General features: G+C 35.1%; 1 protein-coding gene across 4 annotated transcripts in view; it reads right to left on the reverse strand.

Annotated features, from left to right (window-relative positions):
* The window catches only part of POF1B (POF1B actin binding protein), a 75,661-nt gene that overhangs the window by 12,430 nt on the left and 36,229 nt on the right, over nt 1–27,002 (reverse strand). For all 4 annotated transcript variants that reach the window (XM_023634672.2, XM_070257176.1, XM_005614310.3 and 1 more), the window contains exons 7-14: nt 14,629–14,759; nt 9,898–9,925; nt 8,686–8,760; nt 3,975–4,067; nt 3,016–3,129; nt 2,046–2,198; nt 1,622–1,741; nt 176–304 (exon numbers count right to left, since the gene is read on the reverse strand). In XM_023634672.2, coding sequence (XP_023490440.2) covers nt 176–304; nt 1,622–1,741; nt 2,046–2,198; nt 3,016–3,129; nt 3,975–4,067; nt 8,686–8,760; nt 9,898–9,925; nt 14,629–14,759 — 843 coding nt within the window. The remainder of the gene's footprint in view (nt 1–175; nt 305–1,621; nt 1,742–2,045; nt 2,199–3,015; nt 3,130–3,974; nt 4,068–8,685; nt 8,761–9,897; nt 9,926–14,628; nt 14,760–27,002) is intronic.

Below are 27,002 nucleotides of genomic sequence, written 5' to 3' on the forward strand. Positions count from 1 at the left end.
CATTTGAATTATTTCTCCTGAAATATGAATATTTTACTTTTTCCCAGGCACTTATATTCTACTTCTTGAATAAAGTGAGTCCTGGAAATGTGTCTTTTTCTAGTTCATAGGAAGCATTTGTCCTACAGGACTGAGTTGTATTGTTCCTCTCCACCCCTACTCCTTCCTTTCTTACCTCTGACTGACGCTTTATAAGAGCATCCTTCTCTTCCAGCAAGCTTGTCAGTTCATGAAGCTTGAACTGGAAGTCACTGAAACTTCCTTCTCTTCTTGAAACATCTTTTTGGTACTGATTTAATTGAGTCTAAGTATTTAAAAAGAAATAAGAATTTCTCATTTACAAAATGAGTAACTGAGTTCCAGAGAGGTGAAGTGACATAAAGTCATACAGCTAGTTATGAAATGAAGAGCAAAATACTAATAGTTATAAACATTTATAGAGTTTTATGAATGTAAAATATAACTGAAATGCCAATTAGGAATTTCTCATTTTTTTTAAAAGTGCCTTTACTATTTATTTAGGGCTTGGCATTACCTAAGTAACAGTCCTAGGCCACAAGAATTAAAATAAAGCTAAGAAAACAGGCACTTTAGACTCCTTCAAATACTAATTAAGGAAAACAATAATAGTAACTAATATTTTATCGAGATTTGCAGTTCACAAAATATTCCTCCTGCATGGCTTATCTCAGTCCTCACAGCAGCCCTGTGAAAAAAGTATTATAATCCTTATTTACAAAACAGGTAAATGAAATCCAGAGAGGTCAAATAACACAAAGTCACACAGCTAATAAACAACATAGTTGCAACTCCAAAACAGGTCTTCTGACTCCAATTTCTGTTCGTTTTCCTCTTTACTGCATTATGTGTGCATAGATGACTGTTGGGTTAAAGTGTTATTGGTAATGTTGGGATGGAAGAGAAACCAGTGGAGGAAATCTGCTAGAAAAATCAGTAGGCTTTTGAACAAATTATATTTTGTTTCATTTTGATTTTTGGTAGAGAGTGTACAGTGATATTTGGAGAGAAAAATCTGTGGTCAGTTTTTCCATTAAAATGTTTAAGTATCTTTAACTACATTTAAGAACCAGTAAATTAAGAATTTGTCTATTTGACCCAGAATTACAAGATAAGGCAATGTATACTTATTCTCACAAATATCACCCTAATTTTGATGCCAATTACAGGTATATAATTCAACACCATTTTTACCCTTGTGCTTGACAAAGTTCTTGCTATGTATCATCTCTCAAAGTCAAGTGAGTATTTTTATGAATCCACCTGTGGCTTTGCTGGAATCTCTTGCCTGCATAAGCATACTTTAGGCAAGATCATAAAGGGTTTCTCCTGCCACAAAAAAATAAATAAAAGTTAAATACCAAAACCCTGAACTTAATGTCTTCCTTTGCTTTCCTAGAAAAGATTAAGCTAAATTAGAAAACAATTTAACAATAGTTTATACACACTGATATATATGTATTTAAACAAAAGGTTCTGTGGTATATTCCTAAAACTCTACCTTCAGTTGATTTTTCTTTGTAGCTTTGAACTTGAAATCATAATTATCCTATTAGAAAGTTTGTGCTGACCTGTGCATTTATGCAGTGTGGGATCAACATACCCTTAGCTTGGAGATCTCTCTATCTTTCTCCGTTCTTAAATTTTTTACCATCTCCATATAATGGTTGCCAATCTCATCCATTTTAACCTGCAGCATCGGGCCTGTGCAAGTCTCAGAAACCTACACAAGACAAAATAACTTTCTGTAATTGGATTGTTATGAAAGAAATACATATTATATTACAAGACATTATTAGGTGAAAACCACATGATTAAATGAGACATTGAAATAACAAGAGAGATTTTTAGGAATTTCATTATGCAGCTCAAACGGCAGTGAAATAAGACCTAATTGCATCTGAGATCATCAGAAAGCAGTCAAAGCAGTCTGTTTTCTCAAGGTGAATAGGATATATATATGGCCAAGGCTAGGGTTACAATAGTATAACCAAGGCAATAACATATTTAAAACAAAATTTTAATACCTGTGTTCTAAGATTTTTATTCTCTTGCTCTAAATTACGCTTACAGTATTCCAGTTCTTTTAGTCTATATTCCATATCTGATAGTGTGTGTCGAAGAGAGAGATTGCTTTCTTCCAATGCTTGGCATTTTGAGGTTGAGTCTTGAAGTCCTTGCTGTAAGAAGACACAAATAAATAAGACAAATGGATTCTACTTTTTGGGTAAGAGTGCTCTTTTCGTTGATTAATTAGTGAAATAAAGCAGATATTTTTCTATGCCCAGTTTTCTTATATATTTACCCTTAAATGGTAAGTTAAATCAGCCATGAAAGTTATTAGATTCTTGCTCCTAGTCTGACTTGCCTATCTTGAGTGAGAAGGAATCAAGACTAGATGAATTTTCCGTGTACTAATTTAGCAATCTGATTCTTGCAACTCTTTGACCATACTGTATCCTGCCCTTTAGTAGGCACAAAAATGACCACATGCCAGATTATTTATGTGACAACTGGAAACAGAAAAAATTGAAGACCTTCATGGGAGTGAAGATTAGGAAGGGATCAGCCTTAGAGACTCATTACAATTTCCTAGGAATTGTCTCTGCTCAGACATCTGGAGAACACTTCTAGAGTTTGTTCATTCATTTATTCATTGCACAAATGTGTTAAGATCTACAAAAACCTTTTCATCAACACGTTAGTAGATTAAATAAATGAGTGAACTTAGATTTCCAATACTTATACAATTCTTGTCACCCAACAATACAGATAATTGTGGACCGTATATACTTTATATCTAAAATACATAAGTTTATCTGTTTTTTTGAGAGAGCTTTCAGTCGTTGGAAACACTCAAAGCCACTCATTTCTCATATGAACAAATTGGTCCATCATATTTTAATTCTGTCTGGATTGTATCTCATAACTCCAATGTGCCATGTGCATATGAAAAGCTAACAATCTAGTTTATCATCAATGAAAATATCAGCTTACTTGCTGCTGGCGGTTGTTTGTTCTCACTGATGCCAAGAGTTCTTCATACTCTTTTATTTGAGTTTCTTTGAATGCCAGGTCTTTCTCAAGTTTTATCTTGTCATTTTCAAGTGACTAGAAGCAAAATTATTTGTTATGACTCAGAATTACAGAAATTTGTCAACAGTCACATAATACAAAGACTTGTTTACATTGGAAGGTTTAAATACACACTTGGTTTCATTTATAGTTGGTTAATAAAACAGAATTCTTAAAAGTTAAGCAAAATGTGGACTACAAAAGGACTGAAACTTTAAAAACCCGCACTGAAAGAGACATTTTGATGTATTGACTAATTCTAAGGGCAATGAGGCAGAACTTTCTGAATTATTTTAACGATTTCCCCCAATCTACAAAGACTCCTTGTTAATGCCAGCAGGTCGTGAATTTTCAAATTAGAGTCTAAATGTGTTCGTCAGAACCCAGAAACAAACAAAAAAACCACTCCAAAGTCCTCAAGGAGTTATTCATTATATGGAAAGTATTCTGAATGCATCTAGCTGATGGCACCAAGAACATCAATTAAAATAGAAAGGGTTAAGTGCTTGGAGAAAGAAGTTTTCTTGTATTCAAAGAAACTCAAAGTATGCTTTATTATTACAGAAAAGGGAGAAATTCCCATTCAATGAGTCATATTATTCCAATTTTACAAGCTACTCCCTGGCTTTAAGCATTGAATTACCTTAGTGGTAAACTAAATAATAAAAACACACTCAACTTTCTTTCACTTTTCCATTGGACAGCTCTTTTCTCCTCTCTCAACCCCAATTAACTTTTTCAAGATAGTAACTATGTCTGAGTGAGCATAACATTGTTGTTTTGTATTAAATTTTAAAAATGTAGACTGAATGGCTTGATTTCTACATTACAAAGCTAGGAACTAGAAAGTCTTTGGAAAGAAAAATCAAAATAAATGTTACTGTCAAGTCATTTTGAAGATGTCCAAGCTCCTCCCGTATGTTGCTGAATGTGGACAGCACTAGCCGGAGTGATTTATCAGACATACCCCTCATCTGGAGGAAAAAAATGATTGATGATTTATTTTACTAACATTTAAAAACAGGCAATATAAATGATAGTAATCTTATTTTTCTGTTCCTACAAGCAAACTTATGAACAGCTTTATTTTTGATATGGCAGTATTAGAATAGTGATACAGGGGCATTTTGTGAATAATATGCATAAGTAATCCAAGCAATATTCCTGAAGAGATCATAGCTATGTGATTAGAACAAGGGTCTATTATTTTTCCCATAATGAAGTATCATCTTTCTCACAAGACAGAAATCTATGAGCAAATTCTCAAATTTACTTTTTACTTTTATTTAAAGATTAGAAAAAGTGAGGCAGTCAACCTTCAAATAATAAGATGCACCTCCATATGAATGCTGCCAAATGCACAGATTTTGGCTGAGGTGAGAAGAATATAATACAAATTAAGTTTAACCTTGAAGTATAGAAACATCTCAAATTTTAAAGAGGAGGGAGAAAAGCCCTTTCACTAGATTAAACTCATTTCTTCAAATAAAAATGGTTTAAAAAGCAGGCAACTTCCATTTCTGGAAAGATGGAGTAGAAATACTTTTCCCTATTCCTCCTGGTAGGTATAACTAAAAGCCTGGAATGTTATGTATAAACCAAACATTAAAAGACTCTGAAAGATGAAAAGAAGGAGGAAGTCTGGTTAGGAATATTGAGATCTGAAGAATGACACAGAAGTGAATTCCTGGGTTTTCTTTTTGCTTCATATATCACAGACTGGTGTTGGGGAACTAGTAACCCAGAAACAACAATGGATACAGATAACAAAAGTCCTTAGAAAAGCCTGCTCTCTCTAACCAAAGGACCATGAAAATTGCAGCCTAGTAAGGCAAAGAACTTTTTTTTTTTTGAGGAAGATTGGCCCTGAGCTAACATCCCCTGCCCATCCTCCTCTTTTTGCTGAGGAAGATTGGCCTTGAGCTAACGTCTGTGCCCATCTTCCTCTACTTCATATGTGGGATGCCTGCCACAGCATTGCTTGATAAGTGGTGCTAGGTCTGCACCCAGGATCCGAACTGGTGAACCCTGGGCCGCTGAAGCAGAGCAAGCAAACTTAACCACTATGCAACCAGGCCAGCCCCAAGGCAAAGAACTTTTAAATAATAACCACTCTACTCCAGCACCACAGAAAAGAAACCTACAACTCTACTCCCATCCAAACCATCAAAGACCAAGAAAGGAGGCTAGACTTTCCTCCTCACCAGGCTCTAAAAGTTATACCAACACCATTCACCAGGTTGGTGTTAGAGAAAGCAGGGTAGAGAAGTGGGACTTTCATCCCTTCTTGGCAAAAATGAGACCCCAAGTACTGTGGTGTCAGTTGAGACTAGGAGGGGAGCCTAGGCTTTCACCTTATCCAGCACTATTGAAATACTGCTTCACCTCCTTGCTGAGGTGATGTTAGAGGATTCTTACTGGAAAGTCAGGACTTCCATCACTGCCCAATGGAAATGAGGCCATTCACCTTGCAGTGTCAGTGGAAGCCAAGTGGGGAACAGTAATGAAGCACTCTTCCCCATCCAAACCAAGGTGGTATCACTGGGGGCCTGCTAGAGAGCCATAGTTCCTACACATGCCCAGGAGGAATAAGGAACACCTCCCCTGATTAGTATTAATAGAGGCTGAGTGGGGAACCTGGACTTCCACCTCCAGTTGGCAATAACAGCAGTGCCCCCACTCCCCCTGTTGTTTCAGTATCAGAGGGGTCCTGCTAAAGCAGAAGATGTGAATAAGAGCCAGAGTCATAACATAATACTCAGATGTCCAGATTCCAATAAAAAAAACACTTGTCATTCCAAGGACCAGGAATATCTCAACTTGATAAGAAAAAACAATTAATAGATGCCAACATCAAAATAACGGAAATGTTAGAATTGTCTGACAAGGATTTTAAAGCAGCCATCATAAAAATGCCTCAACAAGAAATTACAAACTTAAAACAAATGAAAAATAGAGAGTCTCAGCAACAAAACAGAAAATCTCAAGAAACTAAATGGAAATTTTGGAACTGAAAGCTCAATAACTAAAGAATAAAAACCAAAAAACCTCAATGGATGGACTCAAAAGCAGAATGGAAAGGACAGAGCAAAGAATCAGTGACCTTGAAGACAGAACAATAGAAAGCATTCAATCTGAACATCAGAGATAAAATAGACTGGAAAAAAATTGAACAGAGCCTCAGAGACCTGTGGGAGTGTAACACATATCTAACATTTATGTCATCAGAGTCCTAGAAGGGAAGAAGATGGAGATGAAAAAGTATTTGAAGAAATAATGCCTGAAAACTTTCCCAAATTAACAAAAACCATAGATATACAGATTCAAGAAGTTGAGCAAACCCCCAATAGGATGAACCCAAAGAAATCCATGTCTAGACAAATCAAACTTCTGAAAACTAAAGATAAATTTAAAATCTTGAAAGCAGCAAGAGAAACCTTAACTATGGGGAATGACAATTCAAACGACAGCAGATTTCTCATCAGAAACCATAGAGACCAGAAGGAAGTGGCACAACATTTTTAAGCACTGAAAGAAAAGAATTGTCAACTGCAAATTCTGTATCCAATGAAAATATCTTTTAGGAATGAAGGGGAAGTCACAACATTTTCAGACGAAGAAAAATGAAAACAATTTGTCACTAGCAGACCTACCTTAAAAAAATGGCTGAAGGAAGTTCTCTGAAGAGAAAGAAAATGATAAAAGAAGGAATTTAAAAGATCAAGAAATGATATGGTAAGCAAAAATATGGGTAAATAGGTTTTTTCTTCTCCTTTTGCATTTTCTAAATTATATTTGAGGCCTGAAGCAAAAAATTATAACACTGTCTGATGTGTCTCTCAATGTATGTAGAGGACCTATTTAAGAAAATTATATTATAAATGTGGAGGGTATAGAGAGAGAAAGGAAGAAAAATTTTCTGCAGTTCGCTGAAATTGATAAAATACTGATACCAGTACACTGGGACAAGTTATGGCTATATATAATGTAATACTTAGAGCAAGCATTAGAAAAGCTATACTAAGAGATGCACTCAAAAGCACTAGAGATAAATCAAAATGGAATTCTAAAACATGTTTGAGTAATCCACAGAAAAGCAGGACAAAGAAAACAGGGAAACAAAAAGCAGAGAACAAACAGAAGACAAAAAATAACAATGGCAGATCTAGCTGTAATATATCAGGAATTACAACTTGGTCCAGATACACCAATTAAAAGACAGAGATTGGCAGCGTGAAAAAAAAATCATGACCCAACTGTGTGTTCTCTACAAGAAACTCACTTCAAATACAATGAAAATTAAAATATATATATTGAAAGTAAAAGGTTGGAAAAAAAGACCATGCAAACATTAATCAAAAGAGAGCAAGAGTGCTATATTGATATTAGACAAGAATGACTTTCAGAGCAAAGAAAATTACCAGAGACAGAGAGGAACACCACATAATGATAAAAGGGCCAATTCACCAAGAAGACATTGCAATCCTAAATGTTTATGCACCAAACAACAGAACTACAAAATGTATAAAACAAAAACTGAGAGAACTGAAAGGAGAAATAGATAAATCCACAGTTGTAACTGAAGACTTCTATACCCCTTCCTCAGCAACTGATAGAACTACTTGGCAGAAAATGAGCAAGAATATAGAAGAAATCAACAACACCATCAACCAAAGAATCTAATCAGAATTTATAGAACACTCCATCCAATAACAGATACACATTCCTTTCATGTGTCCATGTAAAATATACCAAGATAGACCATATCCTTGACCATAAAACAAAATTTAATCATTTCAAAGAATTGATCTCATATAAAATGTGTTCTCTGACCACAATGGAATCAAACTAGAAATCAATAACAGAAAGACAGCAGGAAAATCTCGAAACACTTGGAAACTAAACAATACACTTCTAAATAATCCATGGGTCAAAGTGGACATCTAAAGAAAGATTAAATACATGTAGAACTGAAAGAAAATGAAAATACATATCATAATTTGTGGGACATAGCTAAAGCCATGCTGAGAGGATATTTATAGCATGAAGTGCTTACATTAGAAAATAGGAAAGGTCATAAATTAATAATATAACTTCCTATATCAAGAAACTAGACAAAGAAGAGCAAAATAAACCAAAAGGAAGTGAAGGAAGTAAATAATACACACAAAAGCAAAAATCAATAGAAGTGTAAACAGTAAAACAATAGAGAAGATCAATAAAACTAAAATCTAAGTTCTTTGAAAAAAATCAATAAAATTGATAAACCTCCCACAAGACTGACAAAGAAAAAATAGAGAAGACACAAATTACTAATATCAGGAATTAAATAGGGGATAGCAATACAAACCTTGCAGACATTCAAAGGATAATAAGGGAATACTATGACAACTGTACACATATAAATTTGACAGTTTAGATTAAATGGACTACTTTGAAAAACTATATAATGCAACCTGTTTAATTGAAGTATAATCAACTCTTGTGAAACAGGATTTTTATTCGAAACTTTCTGTTCTTAATTAAAGGAAGCATCCCAGAGTAGTGGTTTGTTAAGTGTTGATCTCATGCCCACTCTTGACCTCATCTCACCTGCAGAATATAGCGAATTTGCTGTTTGGTAAACTCTGACAATCCTTTAGGAATCAAAGATTCAATGTCTTCTGACTGTAAGAAAAGAGAGGCTTATCCATTGAACAGATACACGTTAGTATGTTAATCTTACGGTCAGCAGTCCACAGACTCATGCAGCAGGGCATATTTTTAGAGACATCAAAAGATTATTCCACTTTTAGGGCAAGAGTTGCTACAAACTTCATTTCTAGCATTATAAGTTCTTTCTTACTTTTGAAAAATCAATTATACTACATACACTACGGAAAGAACCCTGAATTCCAGGCATTTTAAGAAAAAGCTTGGGGCAGCCAATCAGGTGTTCTATTCCTATTTTTAAGAACAAAAGATGGTCTCTTAAATCCCATTAAATACTTCATTTCAGTGTATCTTTCAACAACTGAAAGTTTTGTTGGGTGGTAAATATGACATTTTAGAGGCTAATTTTTTAAATAACAAAAATTGGGGGAAATGAAATTGTTTATGGAGAATTTACATAAAGCTGTGGTGACTTTTGAAAGATTATGATGTTGCCACAGCAACGTTGAGAAGCTTCAACTAATTTTAAGTGAAAAGCTGAATTGAAGTCAGTACTTCCCTAATTTAGGACTTACTGAATTATGGTAATGAATGCAGTATATCAATACATTGGAAACAAAGATAAAAAGTAACACAAAAGAGGCCATTGTGCTTTACATATTGCATTGAAATCAGGCATTTCTCTATTTGATGGTTTATTCCATTAAAAGTAATTATTAATAAAATGTGCATGTATACTAGAATTAATACTTGAAAAAAATTTACGTCAAGTTGCTGGCTATTTGGCACGGGACACAGGTTTCAAAATACATTAAACTAAATTTGCTATTTATTAACGTAGATTTCACTTTTCTAAAGCAGACAGTATGTGGTCAATGAAATTTTAAATGTTCTGATAAGCAAGGCCAAATTAAATCATTAGGTGGCAGCTGATAAAACATTTTTTGTGTGAATGATTATTATTTTTACTATTATTACTTTTACAGCCATTACAAAGATCTAATGGTTATATCATTTTAAAGGCAAAATGATCATTATTTCTTTCACTAACCTATGTTTCCAATCTAATAAAGGTACCAAACTAAAACAATGTTATTAGTACAAATATCATAATCTGCTTTATATTTGATTTTCATCTGTTTTTGCACTTACCTCATCTGTAGACTCGAAGTCCTGTTTGCTGCAAGAATGAAAAAAAAGATACACAACCTTAGGAAAATGTATATATTGGTCATAGATAAATGCTAGTGTTCCAATTACTTTATCTTTCTTTTTGATATATCATAATAGCACTGATTCATTTTATAATCCAAATGAAAAGTTTAAAACTAAAATGACAATGACACGATAAAAATAAAGATAATTTTCCTGGAGCCAGCTAATCTATTAAAAATGAACAATATCCAAATAACAAGCTGATAGAATATGCAGAATTGGCTAGTACCATCCATTTGCACCAGTCCATTTGTGGCTACAATATAGAGGTCCTCGGTGCTTGGCAATAAATGCTACCTCAGTGAATAAATAGCAATAATAGTTGTTCTCTCTCTATTTTCACCTCCCTTTTCTCCTTGTATTGCCCTCTTTCAGTGCTGACTCCAGCTTCTCTCTACAGTGTCTTCAAGTTATTCATACTCTTTTTTATCAAGATCAAAACTTGCAAGACAAGACTGAGTAACTCATTCAATCTACACTACAGTGTGTATGGCAGTGATGAAGCTTAAGGGGTATTTGAATGTTTACACAGGGACAGAGCCTTAAGCAGCGTGACCAAAATTCTAGGGGGATAATAGAATTTCCAGGATTAAAATGAGGGTTTGGCTTCGAGGGTTGGAAAGCCCTTTGTGGAACCATGTTAGGCAGGCAAATGCTGCGAGAGAATTGTTAGTCATTATACCAGTCTGGCACTCGCTCCTTTGGGGAATGGTGAAAGCTGGGAAGGATACAATTCTAGTGTTGTCAGCGGCAACAGACAGGCCTTTATTTTTGCTTACTTGCTCTCTCTGCACTTAGTGGAAGAAATGGGCTCAAAATACATATGGCGAACATACTTCTGAAAGAGAAACCAGTACGCATGTTCTGACAGAAAGACAGAATATTTTAAAGTAAGACGGTCTTAGAAAATCATAGATATATGATTGCCATATCCTCAGTATAACAGAAAAATGTTTTAGAGATATAAGCTAGTACATTAGCTCCTATCTTTATGTTCTAAGTGCTTATGAGTAATATATTGTTTACAGAGATAAGTGGGTCATTCACTGTGCAAAACCTCTTGCATGCATTTATAAAAATATACAAGCTAATGTGGAGAAAGAGAACTGAAGATTCCATTTCCCGAAGCATAACTGCATATGTGCAATCGTCTGTCTGTATGTATGTGGTATTTCCTGTGTTGCCCAAAATAGAAATTGTGGAGAGGCCCTAGCAAAAAAAAAAAAGAAATATCTTCTACTTTTTAAATGTTTTACTAAAGTAACTGCATACATATATTGGAAGCTAAAACAAGTTAAAAATATGAATCACAATGCAATTTTAGTAGTCTTGCATTACTGTTAACTGGACTTATCACTGTATTAATAGACCTTTTATCTTTAAAATTTTGATTCCAATGACAACCTACTATACATGTCTCTAGTCACTTACTTCTGTCTACAAATAAGAATACAAAACAAAGAAACAAAACAAGGGACAATCAACGGCACTTAATACTGGAATTTTAAAAATAACCAGAATGGTTTCATGAGACAACCTTCCTCAATTCTTACCCTGCAGCCCACTCATTGCTGAACTGCAATTTGGAAAGAGAAGAAAAGTGGAAACAAAAAGGGAGGGAGAGAGGCAGAGAGTGCAAACAAATAGAGCAGAGCAGGGAGGTGGAAAGGTCAGTGTGGATTACATCTCCATTCAGCACTGGAGGGTGGTGACTAGAATTACATTGGGCAGAAGAAAAAAAAAAAGAGTAGCACTCACTATACACCATCTCACCTCCTAGGAAGGAAGGAATGTAGTAAGGAAAAAGAAAAGAAAGGAGGGAGAGAAGGAAGGAATGAAAAGAAGGAAACTGACAACCTTCTGACAAACAGAAACTCTTAAGCACCAAAATTTTATGAGACCCTCTCCACTCTAGAGTGTTTACTTAGGTGGAGGCACTAGCTTTCTATTTTCTTTTTGGTATGTTTAGCTACTCTACGAATTAAATTCAAGGCTTTGCAGTGCTCAATTACACATTAAGGTCACCCATGTATATTTATCAAAACCCCTCGATGAGAGGAAGTTATTTCAAAACCCCGGATTACACCTTTACCTGGATGATCATTATGAAATAATTTAACTTCTCTTGCTCAGTTATTTTCTCTACTTCTAGTTTTTAGTTTTTTCGTTTATTAGTATGAGACTAATAAATTTGGAATATATTTAACTGTCATTCTATAAACTTTATCAAGTAGATTGTGTCAAGGCCACGTGCTCTGAAGTGTTTTGGGGCAATACAAAACACAAATATTATCTTGTCCTGTACTTCATACAAACATAATTGTCCCAAGACAAAATTTGAACAATGTCAATCCTGTGATTTTTCCAAATTTGATGATTCAAAAATTTTATGATTTCTTTAATTTGTCTGCAATATCTTAAATAATTTGGAGATACATATCTAGTTTTGAAAGGTTAAGTGATTTGCCTAAGGAGAAAAGGTTCTCAGAGTAAGAGTTCTAGTCCCAGATTTTGCCACTTTTGTGGCGTTAGGTCAGTGGTTCTCAAACTTGAGCATGTATCAGAATCCTCTGGAGGGCTTGTGGCTGGGCCCTACCCCCAGAGTTTCTGATTCTGTAGGTTTATTTCTGAGCTCTCACATGATTCTGACACTGCTTGTAAGTACATTAAGTCTTTTATTGCTTATAACAAATCTATGAGATAAGGATTACTGTTATAATCCCTATTTTACAGATGAAGAAACTGAGGCACAGAGAGGTTAAATAAGTTGTCTGATATTACACATCCAGTATGTAACCAAAGCTGGGACATGAACGCTGTTGTGAACTCTGGATCTAGAATCAGGGTACTTAAGACTTTGTCTCCATATGCTCTTGATTTTACAATGCGATACTTTGATAGAAATATTCAGGGCTGATTAATGCACAGAAGAGAAACATCTAGACCAAACTGAGTATCTAGGGAAGGCTTTCCAGAAAAGTTGTCATGGTTTATATGTAAAAGAGTACTCAGAATGTTTGAATCCATCTCAAGCACTTAGTAGCTGTGCGACCTTAAGTTAATAGCTTACTCCCTTTGGGTCTCCATTTGAAACCTTTTAGGGTTACTGTGTGAATTAGATAATGTAAAAAAAGCATTTAACACAGTGTCTGGCACATAGTGGACACTCAATAAATAATTGACAACTCAAAATGACGGGAAAAATTTTAAGGTAGTGACCTTATGCAAATGGATGAATATGTGAAATAGTCATTTGGGTAATGGGAGAGGGTGTTGATTAGTATAAAACAATGATGAAGGCCTAGCTGAAGATTGAAGTCATGTGTTTATTCACGTGTTGAATTGAATTGACTCCAATTCTAATAAATGGCTGTGCTTTTCTCTAACAGTGTTCAACTGCATGGATGTAGCAGTAAAGAAAGCCTTCATTTATTCAACAAATATTTTTTTGAGTACCACACTAAACCAGTCACCACACTAAGCACCAAGGAAACCAGGGTAAATAAAACAGCTCTCATGGAGCCCTCTGAATTCTAGGGGTAGTTATTGCTGGGTATTGGATGGAGGAGATGGTGGTAAAGAGAAACGTAAAAAAAAGCAAAAAGCTAGACTAATCCAGAGTTGGGATTTTGCTAAGTGGGAGAGATAATAAGGTAAGAAGGCAAAGCAGTTGAGGGTGATGGTAAGAGAATGGTTTCAGTCATGAATATAAAAGCAAGAAAAGTCAGGAAGGAGGGAGCTAATAAATGGAGAGAAAGAGATGTAATAAATTGAGAGAAAAGAGATGGACAAGAGATTAAAGAGCTCTAAGAAGTAGAAGAATCTAGTTAGTGAAGTCTGAACTAGAAAAAAATTCTACCGACTTTCCTTTATCCTCCAGATTTTTCTGAATTTGTGGAGCTTTCCCAGATTTTTGCCTGATAGTGGACCATATATGATGTGACTATATAGTAGAAGGCAACTTTTGGTGTGTAGCTTATGGAATTCATTTCATGACATAATATTCTCTCATCTATACGTGAACAGTTGATAAATTGCTTATGTATATATATATTTAAATATATATTACTTATTAGATATTATATAATATACATATTTATATTTACATTGATTTATAAATAGATATTTATATAATTTACATTTGATATATTATTGTTAAACAAGTTATATGTAATATAATATATACTATTAAACTAATATAAACATATAATAATATATAACACTAAATGTATAACAGTAAATGTAACTATTAAACTCTGGCCTTCATACGTTGAGTGCACATTAGTGGAAGATAAACAACAGTGTGTTAGCAGTGGGATTGTATCCTATATCTTAAAACAAGTCATAGTATGCCATGCATTTTTTGAGCTCCTTGCCCAAGAGGTTGCATTTGCCATCAAAGTACATTATGAAAGAAGGTACACAGAATTCTTTACTGATCCTAAAAGGGCTGGTGTGATCTTTTTGATGATTTTCATGAAGTACATAAACTCTTAAAATGAGACATTTGCTGAGATTTGCTCATAGAGTTGCCCTATTTCCCCATTAAAAGTACAAGAATTTTGCTGTGAACCTAAAACTGCTCTAAAAAGTCAATTTAAAAAATACTAGAGAATTGTAAAATGTTTGATAGCTACAACATCAAGGCAAATGATATGTTTACAGTACCTTCCTCCAATTCTCTGCAAATGTTCTAATAAGCAGTGATATAGATCGGTATTTTTACGGCTCAGATCAGCAAGCAACTCTCCAAAATATTTGGGGTCCAATTTTTCAGGGCCATCATCTTGAATTATCACCTGAAGAAAGCATCAGCCACAATTATAAATAATATTAAGTGTTTCTAAGTTCACAAATGCTTTGATGAGAAATGAAAAAAGTGAAATAACCCATTAATACAAATAACTCATTACAAAGTCATCACATGAATCAAGCCACTAAATTTTCTTTGTATCTAGAATATACATTTTTCAATGTGGGAGGAATTTAAAGGAAAAGCAGCATTGCAATAACATTTTCAATTTCACTTCACTCAAGTCTAAATGACCTAATGAATGCAAAACTTGAATAATTTGTATAAAAATTCTTGAATATAGATACTTAAGTAAAACAGTAAAACAAGTAAATCAAAATCCCTGAATTGCCCATTATCACAACATGGCTCACTCATCTGTCCCCTGTTGGAAAAGAAAATGTGAATTATTTGAATTTTACTGACTCTAGAAGAATTGATTTCATTTGGATTTGCATTTTCTTAGTGAAAGTCATCTTGATTTATTAGTGTATCTTGAAGTTAGATTAAATAAACCTTCTCAATTCAATGTGTTTTTATGTATTTCTTGTTGGATTCCCTCCATTTATTGTCTGGACTGAATATCTAGTCAATCTGACATGAAAGAGAGTAGTTCAGGGCCAAGTGTAGAAAATTCATAGACCTCAGAGACATTTGAGATGCTAAACACAAATTACTGTGAATAGTGTCCTAAATAAGACCTATTCTATTGGCTTCATATCCTTTGGTATGAATCTTTTCAATATTATTGACTACCTTGCTTCCCATCCTCAAAACAACACTACCTGGAGGTTAATAACTTAGGTTGCATTCCATACTACCTTTGATATTACACGTGGAACCAAAGGTGTCCTATAAACACATTTATTCCTGAGAATATATATATATATATATATATATATATATTTATATGATAAATAGACTTCAAATTTGGATACTTCCTTTTCAACTTGTCCTCTGAATGCAGATCCCAGAAAAGCATGCATGCTGAGGCAAATGGAAGGATTGCAAAGTAAGCAGAGATGGGCTTTCATAATTGTGTCTGTGATATGCTAAGCCATTTTATAAAATACAGATAAATGGAAAAAGCCACATTCAACATAAAATATAGTATCATCATGCTTTTATTAATATATATATATTTCACATTTTTAAAAGTCTAGATGAACATACCACAATGCTATCTTATCCATGTACCCTTGGAAGTTGCTTTCCTAGAGAAGTAGTGATTGTTTCCTAAACAGAGCAGTCTCCTATATGAAGGCATAAGTAGATGGATAAGCTGGTAAAGTGAATATCATCACACAGTATGTTTAAACGTCATGGAATTAATAAATTGTGTATATTCCGCATAAAACCTTTAAATGCTTACATAAACATAGTAACACTTTCTATTTCCCAATGTGTTCTCTGTTCCAGACATGGTAAATTTCACTGTCCTGGCCACACATCCTGTTATTCCTGCCTCTGGTTTTTACTCACATTTTTGACTCCTTTGAATACTCTCTCTCCTTCGTGCTGTGTATCCAAATCTTACCTATCCTTTGAAATCCCTCTCAAGATCTACCACCATCATGAAAACTGAAATAATGCCAGCCAATGAGCTAATTGAATTTAGCTCTTTGTGCTCAATTATCTTGAATTGTTTTCATATTATTTTACATATGTAAATCTTGTTCTCTTAGCATCCTCTCCTTACCCAAAAGAAATAAACAAACTTGAGTAAAGAATGTCATTGTTTATAGTATATCCAATAGTATCTAGCACAATACTGATTGAACACCCTATAATTGTTCAGTAAGTACTTGTTGAATTGAAAGAAGTCATCTACCTGGTTAGGAGAGACCCCGAATTCCAGCTGTTTCTGGAAAGAATTTTTTTACATGTTTCTCTTTTAAAGCAACTAACCAAGAATGGTTAAGGAAGCCAAAAAGAGCATAGGCAGCACTTCCTCAAGAATACCACAGTGAGCCCTTACACCCTCTTCCTAAGTTCAGGTAAGTCTAATAGTAGCAACTAGACTGAACTCCTTGTAGTGTTGGAGACTGACATTTCAGTTCTATCTAGATTTCTAGATCTTGGCAGTCAGCTCCTCAGTGACAGTCTCCTCTCAGGAAATGAAGGTCAAAATTAGGCAAGTCTTTATTCAAAATAACCATGAATACTTTTGATTTCATATTTTATTCATGCATTTCTCCCTTATACACCACTTATATATTCACCAAACTGGAAGTGGCCTAAAAACATGGTTTCAAATATGATTTTAAAAATCAGAGTTAACTGGATAAGAAGAAAATTTAGCTGTCATGTCAATGTCGTTCCATGGGTCTTCAGGTTATTTCAGTGCTGTAGCTGGCCAGATAGATACCTTCTTCCTGCCTCACCTCTCTATGTGTGTCCTTTCCAAAACTGTAACTTTCCCAAATAAAAGAGGGCATTTCTTTAGCCAAGGATATTCAAGTACTAAGCCCCCTGTTAGAATCTCCAAACTACTGATTTGATATGTTTATATTTTACATATTTTTCTCACTTAACTGATTATAATCCCCTCATAATGCTGTAAAAATCATGGTTTTTCCTTCCAATTTGATTCCTTTTACAGAGTAATTTCATAGTTTCAAATTGTCTTAAAATATTTATTTCTTTTTTATTTTTGCACAAATATTCTCCTGTCATTGCACTGCACACTAATAGACGTTTTGGGTACATAATTCTTTGCCCACATGGATTTTTAGTGCCATTGCTAAAACTTTTGCTCATGTGATTTCTATGTGGTGGATTTAGGCACCCAAACAAAGAATCAGAGAGTCTAGGACAAGGAATTATTTACATCAACATTGTGTCTGTGTTCACAGCTAGAAAGAGGTGTTAAAAATTAGCAAAGGGAAGTGATTTTATTTTGAGAAATAATAATAATAACTAATATTTATTTAGCCCTGACTGTGTTCCAGCCATTATGCTGTGAACTTTACGTAAAGATAAAATGAGGTAATGCTATCTTATAACCACTACACCATATTGCCTCCCAGGTGACCTCTTGTGTTTGTTTTCTCAGCTACTTTGAAATTATACCGTCCCTAACTGCATTATTTTGGAGGTTAGTTGGGCTAAGACTTGAAATAGTAAGAGTTTGATTTTCTTAGTGTGAAACTATGCAAAATATGCCTAAAGTTCATGTAATAAATTTTAATCAGCTAGAGAAAAGGGAACAGCATTAGAACTGAAGAATGGGTTCTTTTGGCAAAAGAGACGTCAAGGTGACAAAGCAGGAAGCAAAATTTTACTCCTTTGTATCTATATTCCTCTCAGTTTTGTACAGTCTACAATTTACAATAACATTTGAGTAACACTCAGTAAAAACCAAAACCCAATTGAGTTCAAAAATTTGGAGAGGAGAAGACAGAAGTCAGATTCTCATCTACTTTTAAGTCTTTGACAGGACTATGCTCAACAATAAAATGAAATTTCCTAACTGTAAACTGTGATGTGCCAGGTAGCAATGCTTCCCATTAGTAAATCACAGGTCCTTAGAGCTTCTTAGTTTTATTGGAACTGTCTAGAGGTGTGTTTTGACATATCTTTTAGAGTTGTCTCAAAGCCATGCTCTTGCTTTGAAAGAGCCAAAATAGGGAGCTACCCAAGGAAACATGAAGGTTTGGGATCAGAATAATGATAAATCTAGTGGGTGGAATTTTCTCTCTGTGACAATATCGAGCTGATAGGATACTTGAGATATAGGTGTACCCCATACCTACTCTTCCGCCTGATGAATGAGAGCTATCTCCAGTCTCAATCTTGGATAATAGCTTTAGCTCTGAACATATAAACAGGACAAGAATATGAACTGTGCTAAGAATAGTTTATCCCAGATACACAAAATGTGATATTTCTCCAAAAAATTACAAAAATTATTAAAGAGCCTTAGCATGTGTCAATCAAGTACCTTTAATCAGATCACTATTTGACTATAATAATTGCCAAGAGTCCAATTCCTTGTCTCTGATTGTAGTAAAAAAATCTTTGATTAGAATTGCTGCTGAAAACTCAAGGCAAGGCAAAAATGTTTAGGTGTGAAACCAGGAGTAAATTAGTGGTCATTTTTCAGAAAATCTGTAGAAAGGAAGTACCTTGTAAAGGGAGACCATGGATCTCACCTCACTACTGCCTTGGAGATTCTTGTCCTGGTTCCAATTTTGGGTTTTGTTTCTTGTTTGTGGTCTATGTGATTCTAGGAGTGAAATTTTCTTGCTAGCGTCTACATTATATAAACTTGGATGTTCAAAGATGATACTTTTGATGACCATATTTACAAAAGTCAGTGGTAGTTATTATAGAGCCCTGGAGACGGTAGACACACAGTAGTAACAAATTCTGGCTGAGCTACCTGTATTTTCTTGCCTGGCCCCCCTCAAGCTTAAGGGCATACATTTGTGAGAATGCTACTCAGGACTCGGGATAGTTCATGATCAAGGCATAAATCACAATCCGGTAGTACAGGTCGTTGGCTTAATTAAGTTTATTCCCGCTAGGTAACTGGCTTAAATGTGTGCATGTTTCGCCTATTTAGAAGGGTTGCTTAGCAGCTTATAAAGTGCTTAAAATGCCATGTTATATAAAAGAGATTATACATAAATGCCTAACCCTCTAAAATATCACGAACATGTTAAGTAACAAGGTCTGCTGTGCTTAGACCCTACTGGGTAGAAACGTTTTGCTACATGACAACAGAAAACATCACTATTAATAAAAGGTTACAATGTATAGCTTATTTTACTGCACAGCTCATAATCATATAGTGACATTTGTAGGTAAATGAGGCTACTGCTTCATTAATTTTGCTTTGATTTGGGACATTTAATAGCTGTCAGACTGATTGAAACCATAGTTAATCAAGTGGTCATTAATCCCTGTGAAATTAAATGCATTTTAGGTACCAGCGTTATTTGGCTAATAGGGTAAAAGAAATAATTGCTCTCTTCCTATTTTGTACGACAAGAAGAAATCCTAGCAGGAGAGAAAGTGTCAGAATTTTAGGTTCTGAAAATCCTCACTGCTATTTTTAACCTCCATAGATATTTTAGTAAAGAAATATTGCATTATACAGTACCTGGTACGTAGAAGATTTTCAATAAATGCTGTCACTGAATTGAATGCACTTTACAATAATCACACTTCTAAAATGAAAACTTTACTCATAACAACAGTTCTGTTCTTAAAAATAAAGGCCTAATTTAATTTTCTATGTGAGTAAAGCTAGGCAGCAAAGTGTTTCAATGAAGAAAGAATGGAAATTGGAGCCAAAAGCGGAGCTCCCGCTTCCTAGCTGTAGGTTACATATGCTGCATACTGCATAACCTCTCTGAACCTCAGTTTCCTCAACTGTAAAATACAGGTAATTTAATACCTATTTTATGAAGTTGCTGTAGATATCACATATATTTTGGTAAATTGTTAAGCCATAATGCAAAACCATTACATAAATAATGGTCTCATTTAACTTAAGACATATGGACAATTGGCTATTGGAATAATGATAGGCGTGGAAGATGACTATAAATTTTCCACAAGACTCTCAGCTGCCTGAGAGTAGAGACATCGTCTTCATGTATTTTTTTGATTCTAGTACCTAGCCCAGGGCCTGAATACAGTAGATGTTAAGTAAACATTTGTTGCAAGGTAAGTCATGAAGAAGTTGTTTATAATAAAGGATGTAACTGGGGCTAAATATTAAGTATAATAAATGTAAAAGCACTAGTTGGAAGAGATGCTTTAATAAAGCACACTGAAATGGGCTTTATTAAGACCTAACCAAGGTTGTTCTCACTCCTTTTTGGTGTATGTGTACCTTTTGACATTATGTTATAAAATAAGATGATTATTCCACTCTCAACCAAGTGAAAACAAAAGTAGGTGGCTTGGATTGTTACTTTATAATGAATACAGGTGATTGAATTTGTAACATTTGTAACAGCTTAAATTAGTCTTTCTGACTGGAAAATAAAATGGATAATATTTTCCTATAATACAAGTGAATATCAAGAATTAATGAAGCTTGTTCTCATGGACAACAGGAATTATGTTACTAATCATGTTTTACATTTTTTTTCTAATGTTTCCAGAAAGCTCAGAGCTAAGTTTTTAGCCCAGTTTTGCTAATGGCATAGAACTCTGTGGCCTGCATTTCTGTGTACTCTCTTTTCCTTCTATTGTTATTACTCCATTATATTTACACTGTCCCTGACATTTCTTTCTCTATTCTATTACATCTTATTTGTTCTCTTAAGCCACTCCAAATCCTTTTTGTAATGAAGTGGCAGGTATAAGTATATATATATATATGCACACATATATATGTGTGTGTGTGTACGTGTGTGTGTGTGTATACACACACATATATATATACACCAAAGAAATTAATTTTAAATGAATATGTATTTTTTAATATGTAACTTATTGGTAATACTTTTGTTGCTGTCTTTTCCTCCTCTCCACTTCTCTGTCATTTCTCTATTCTGCCATTCTTTAGTATATAATTTATTCAAGGAACGGAACCACTTCTTTATGTAAGGTAAGCCAATGGAAGAACTTACTACACATATGCAGTAGCTCTTTTAATGTAATTTATCTTATATTCTAACTTTTTTCTTACACCAAAGGCTAACATCTATATCCAAAAGCCGCATGCAGGATTTAAAAGGTCTCAGGAGCGTGATTCTTTCATTCATTCAGCACACATTTATTAAGAACTTACTAAGCACTGTCTAAGGCATAGTTCTAAGCACTATTGGAAAAAAAGACACATAAGATACTGTCTCCTCTCTCAAAGACTTTATGGTTTTTTAGAAGAGCTAAGATATGTACCTAAATAAATTTAACGTAAGGAATAGATTGACCATTTGATAAGGGCTATAAAGAGAGGCACAGACCAAATGCTAAGAAAGTTACAAGAAGGAAACCTAACTTTCAACTATATGAGAGAGGTTATATGTAGAAAGAATCATCAGACTATGACAACTGATTAGGTGTGGGATGGCGAAGGAGAGGAAAAGTAAAAAATAGTGCTAAATTTTGTCTGGTAATTAGGGCATTGGAGATATCATTAATACAAATAGAGGGCTTAGAATGAAAAGCCAGTATGTGGTCAGTTGGAGGTGACTGTAGGACAGCCAAATAGAGATGTCAACTAGTCCATTAAAAATGATGTATTAGACCCGAGAAGGAAAGTTTTGGGTGCTGTCCATGTAAAGGTGATCATGTAACGGTGTCCATGTAAAAGCCTCAGAAGTCAAGCTTTTGTATCATATAGTCAAGGGAAAGTGGGTAAGAAAGGAGAAGGAGGTCAAAGATGGGGCCCTGGGGAAGATCTCCTGATGAAAGATGGAAGAGCAGCCTCAGAAGAAAACGTAGAAGCAGCAGTATAGCATAATGGGAAGAAAGAATATCAAGAATAGAATGGGTTGACAGCGTCATATGCTATAGGACTGGAATAAGATGAGAACAAATAAAAGGAGGTAGAATTTGCAACTTGAAGGTCAATAAAAGCAGTTTCAGGGGCCGGCCCGGTGGCGCAGTGGTTGAGTTTGAATGTTTCACTTCTTGGCGGCTCGGGGTTTGCAGGTTCGGATCGTCAGTGCGGACATGGCACCACTTGGCAAAAGCCATGCTGTGGTAGGCGTCCCACACATAAAGTAGAAAAAGATGGGCATGGATGTTAGCTCATGGCCAGTCTTCCTCAGCAAAAAGAGGAGGATTGGCAGTAGTTATCTCAGGGCTAATCTTCCTCAAAAAAAAAAAAAAAGAAGTTTCAGGAGCATGCTCAAACTAGAACCTGGTTTTCAAAGTGTTAAGAAATGTGTGGGTAGTGAGGAAATGGCAGTAGTGAGCATGCCTTCCTCCTTCTAGAATTTAGTAGATGAAGGGAACGAAAAAGATGGTAGTGTTGTTAAGAGAGTCACGTTGAAGGCAAAGTTAGATTCTTAATTCTTGAAAATTGAAAGAATCGGAAGTTTGCTGAAAGTACCGAGAAATTTTTCAGTAAAGTGGGGCGTTGAAGAAGTTCACATAGTGACCTCAAATTGTGATCCCTGGACCGTAGCATTGGGATAACCAGGGAACTTGGAAATGCAAATTGTCAGGTCCCAGTACTCTCTATTTAAACAAGCCTTCCAACTGATTGTGGTGCACAAGAAAATTTGAATTCTGCTGCCCATTCTCAGTAGAAGGCAAGGCCAACTGCGGAGAGGGAGAGAATAGAACTGGGACCCAGTGTGTGAGGAGGGTGGGAAAGATAAAGATTAGATATTGAAGACCATGGTAGCAAGTCAATTAGAATTAATTAAAAGGACTCCAGCGACATGGGCAATCCAGCAAGATAGAGACAATCTGTACCACACTAAATTGGCCTAGTTTGTAGACTATCTCTAGCACACAAAGAAATCAAAATATAGGGGCAGAGAAAGTGGATGGTAGTCTACCCACAGTAAGGGACCAGCAAGGAGAAGACAATAATCAGAGAAGGCAACAAAAATTGTAAGATTTTATAGCAAGAGCATTGTTGAATTGGCTGACAGTGAAGACCAGCCTAGCTTGGAACTGACAATTGGAGAGCTTGTTGAGGGCAGGGTTCAGTAGGAATGAGAAAGTAGGATGTGAAGTGAGAAAGTGATGATAAGAGAGACATTCAGCATTCCAGATTAAACAGTTTCAAGGGATGATGAGGTTCAAGGAGTGGCCAAAGTCTATGAGGGCTGAAGATGTAGAGAAATGAAGCAGCTGAGGGTGATGAAGAGCCATGAGGGCAGAGTAGGGGAGAGATCACTGATATGAATGGTAATTCCTCATAGATGATTCCAGGGTGGGGGTCAGTGGGAAGTGGAGAGAAGATTGTAAGCCTGCCAATGAAATTGTTGAAGGATGGGGAGAGTGACTAGAAGGTCAGTAGATAGTAAAAATACAAGCTAAGAAGGGTGGTGTTTATGGATTGCAGGGTTTTAAAGAGAGTAGATAGTTGATCAACAAAAACTGGAACATTGGACTGTAGAAAAATTTTACTGAGAAAAGAATTAACAATAGATACATAGAAAACCAAACAAATGAAAAAATAAAGGAATTATTAACACCAACAAAGAATAGTTGTACTAATAAAGAAGCAAAATAGTGCACAAATTGGTTCAGCAGTAAATCATACTTTCATAGCAATAATCATATAAACATTGAGTTAGCAAAAAAAAAAAAATGGGGATTTAACTATATTGGGATGATTGAAGGGATGGAAACAGATGGATGGGGGATTAATAGAACCAAACAGATAATATACAACATTGACAAATCAAGAAATAGCAGCATATGTACATACAAACTATTTAGCTATATGGAGGTAAATACCAGGAAAAAAAAAGCTAAGAGTTGAAAATGGTTGCCTCTGGGGATCAAGTGTATGTGAAGAGGATTGGGGCAAGAAATTGCTGTTTGTTATATATGACTTTTAGTACTATTTGACCTTTTAAGCCATATACATACATTACTTTCATTTAAAAAAATAAAAAGTACTTTTTAGAAGAAAAAATAAATAATTCTTGTTTGCCACAAAACAAGAATTCAAAGGGCATCATAGCAGGAGGTAGCAGGAGACAGATAAGGGTGGTGCTGGGAAAAGATGGGCCCAAAACAGATGTGAATTAAATTTTTGGAAGGGATAGCAGGGGATAGAGGTTTGCACAAAAGACACCCATTTTCAATAACGGTGATGAAGAAGGCAGTAAATATGGAAAGGGACTTGAGCCACATGTTAATGGGTGAAGGAACAGGCAGAACTGCTGAGTTTATTGAGCTAACCAGCCCAGAGATTCCACCATTAGTGAATGACTTATGTTACATAAACATTAGAGCAAGCTTCCTGGATACTTGCCAGAAAAAGCACCTGGCACTAAGATCTGTACTGTCTCGATGTTGACAAAAATTGAATTTTCAAATGACAGAAGAAAGTCATCACAAATTGGAGTATTTTCCATTGACAATAGCAATATCCAAGTGAGCAGGACTGTTCCCTTTACTCCAAAAGGTTTCTTGGAAGCCTCAAGCCAAGTGGAAAAGAGTTACACACGCAATATACATAATTATTGAGTCTTTCTTATAAACACCACCTGTATGATAACTTGTAAAATGAGTTCATCTGAGCTTTTCCTTGTCACTAACATATGTGAAGTTATCTATTCCTTGCTAACGGCAGGGAAATGATCATAGCACGTTACTCCTATTGTCCCCAGGGAAGGAAATGTGATCGGTGATGTTTGAATTTGAAACCAAAATGATGATGTCTCTAGGGAGAACCATGGAAAACATACATAAATTAGTTTTATAAAAAATATTTTGAAACCAGGTTTTTTGACACCTGATTTTCAAAAATATTTTAATGCCTTTTGCATTGTGGAAAACATTTTAAAGTCTGTTTAGTTTCATTTAGAAATATCATTACAATAAGAACCAGTGTCTTATATTGGTGCTTGAAAGATTTGAGGGCTGGGGTTGGGGGAGGAAGAAGGTAGGGAAATGAACATTCGTTTGAGTGTCTACTATGTGCTTGGCACTAAGGGAGGTACTTTACATATTTTATCTCACTTAATCCTGTTGTATGATACACTGCACATTGAGTATGATTCTCCCTCTTTTATAGATGAGGAAACTAAGGTTCAGTCCAGTTAAGTCAATTAGTTCAGTCCAGTTAATTAGCTAAGATCATGCAGGTCAGCAGAATCAGGTTTTATAAACTCAGATAATTTAACTGAAAATCTATATTCTTTCCATCTTATTATGCTACCTCAAAATTACAATTTAACTCTGAACACAAACTAAGAATGGGTCAACATTTAGTTTTAAAAGAATCTAACTTACGTCTGCTCTATTATCCTGGAAAAGAGACTCTTCCACCCACGTAGAAGAGACGTGTAAACACGAAGGAGCCTAGGTGAGAGAACTCACTCTGCCTCTGTCCATGGGATCTGCACAACAGGTAACCCTGAGCTCACTCTGACCAGGAATGGGTCCAGTCCTATGTTATCCATACAAGTGGAATTACAAGCTCTAAGCTTCCCAGGACACTATTCTATTTTCAGCAGCACTTCAACTTTATCCTCATAAAATATTGAAAAACAAGAAAAAATTTTATCTATACCAAAAGCCTCCAGTCTATAACAAAGCTAAATCGGAATCTCAAACTAAAGTATGAATAATAAAATAGAAAGCAATATATTAGTTACCCAACTCTGCTCATTTTCTAAATAGACAATATCTAATCTGATCAAATATATTATTAATTGTACTAAGCTAGTGAAAGGATATCGTAGCATTACCATTGCCACCAGACAAGATTCTTAATCTTGTTATATTGTTCCCAACTCTGGTAATTGTCCCTCACTCCATTCTTGCTGTCGTTATTCTAGTTTAAGTTTTATACTTAGACTACTGAAATAGCTTCTAATAATCTTCTCTCTGCAAATCTTTCTCCATGGCATTTTTTTCATGTTGTAATCTTTATAGTTTATGAAGCACTTTCAACGTATATTTTCATTTAATCTTTACATCAACGCTGTGAGGTAGACATTACTACCTAAATTTTATGGATACGGACACTTTTGAGAGATTTGGTATTTATTAAGAGCATACAGCTTGAAAGGGACAGAGCTGGGACTGGAACCCAGGTCTTCTTAACCTGAAGCTAGTCCACACTCTGTTATACCACCAATACCTCACCACTGTCAGACTCTTAATCCAGTGCTCTATTCACGTTTACACTATTGATCACGGACTCTCCACATTACTGACAACTTCAAGAGGGAACTCTCAACAAGCTCTGGAGTCAGACTACCTATGTATGAATCCTGGCTTTGCCACATGTTAGCTGTACAAGCCTTTCCAAGTGACTTAACCTTTCTGAGCCTCAGTTTCCTTATCTGAACAAGAAGGCCAACAATAACACCATCCTCATCTGATCATTGTGAGAAGGAAATTAATTAATATACCAATCTGTCTTGTACAAAGCTGCTAGGATTTACCTCCTAAAGCATACCTGTGTGGTATTTTCCTACTCAAGGACCTTCCCTCACTCTCTATTACCTACCAAATAAAGTTCAAAATTTTAAATTTAAAATTCAAGGACCTCATGATCTGTCTTTAATGTATCATTTTAACCCTACACTCTAGTACTCCTCATCCTATGTCTTCCTTGTCATACAAACCCAACCACTAACTATTT

The sequence above is a fragment of the Equus caballus genome, chromosome X, assembly GCF_041296265.1.
Source record: "Equus caballus isolate H_3958 breed thoroughbred chromosome X, TB-T2T, whole genome shotgun sequence".
Lineage (NCBI taxonomy): Eukaryota > Metazoa > Chordata > Mammalia > Perissodactyla > Equidae > Equus > Equus caballus.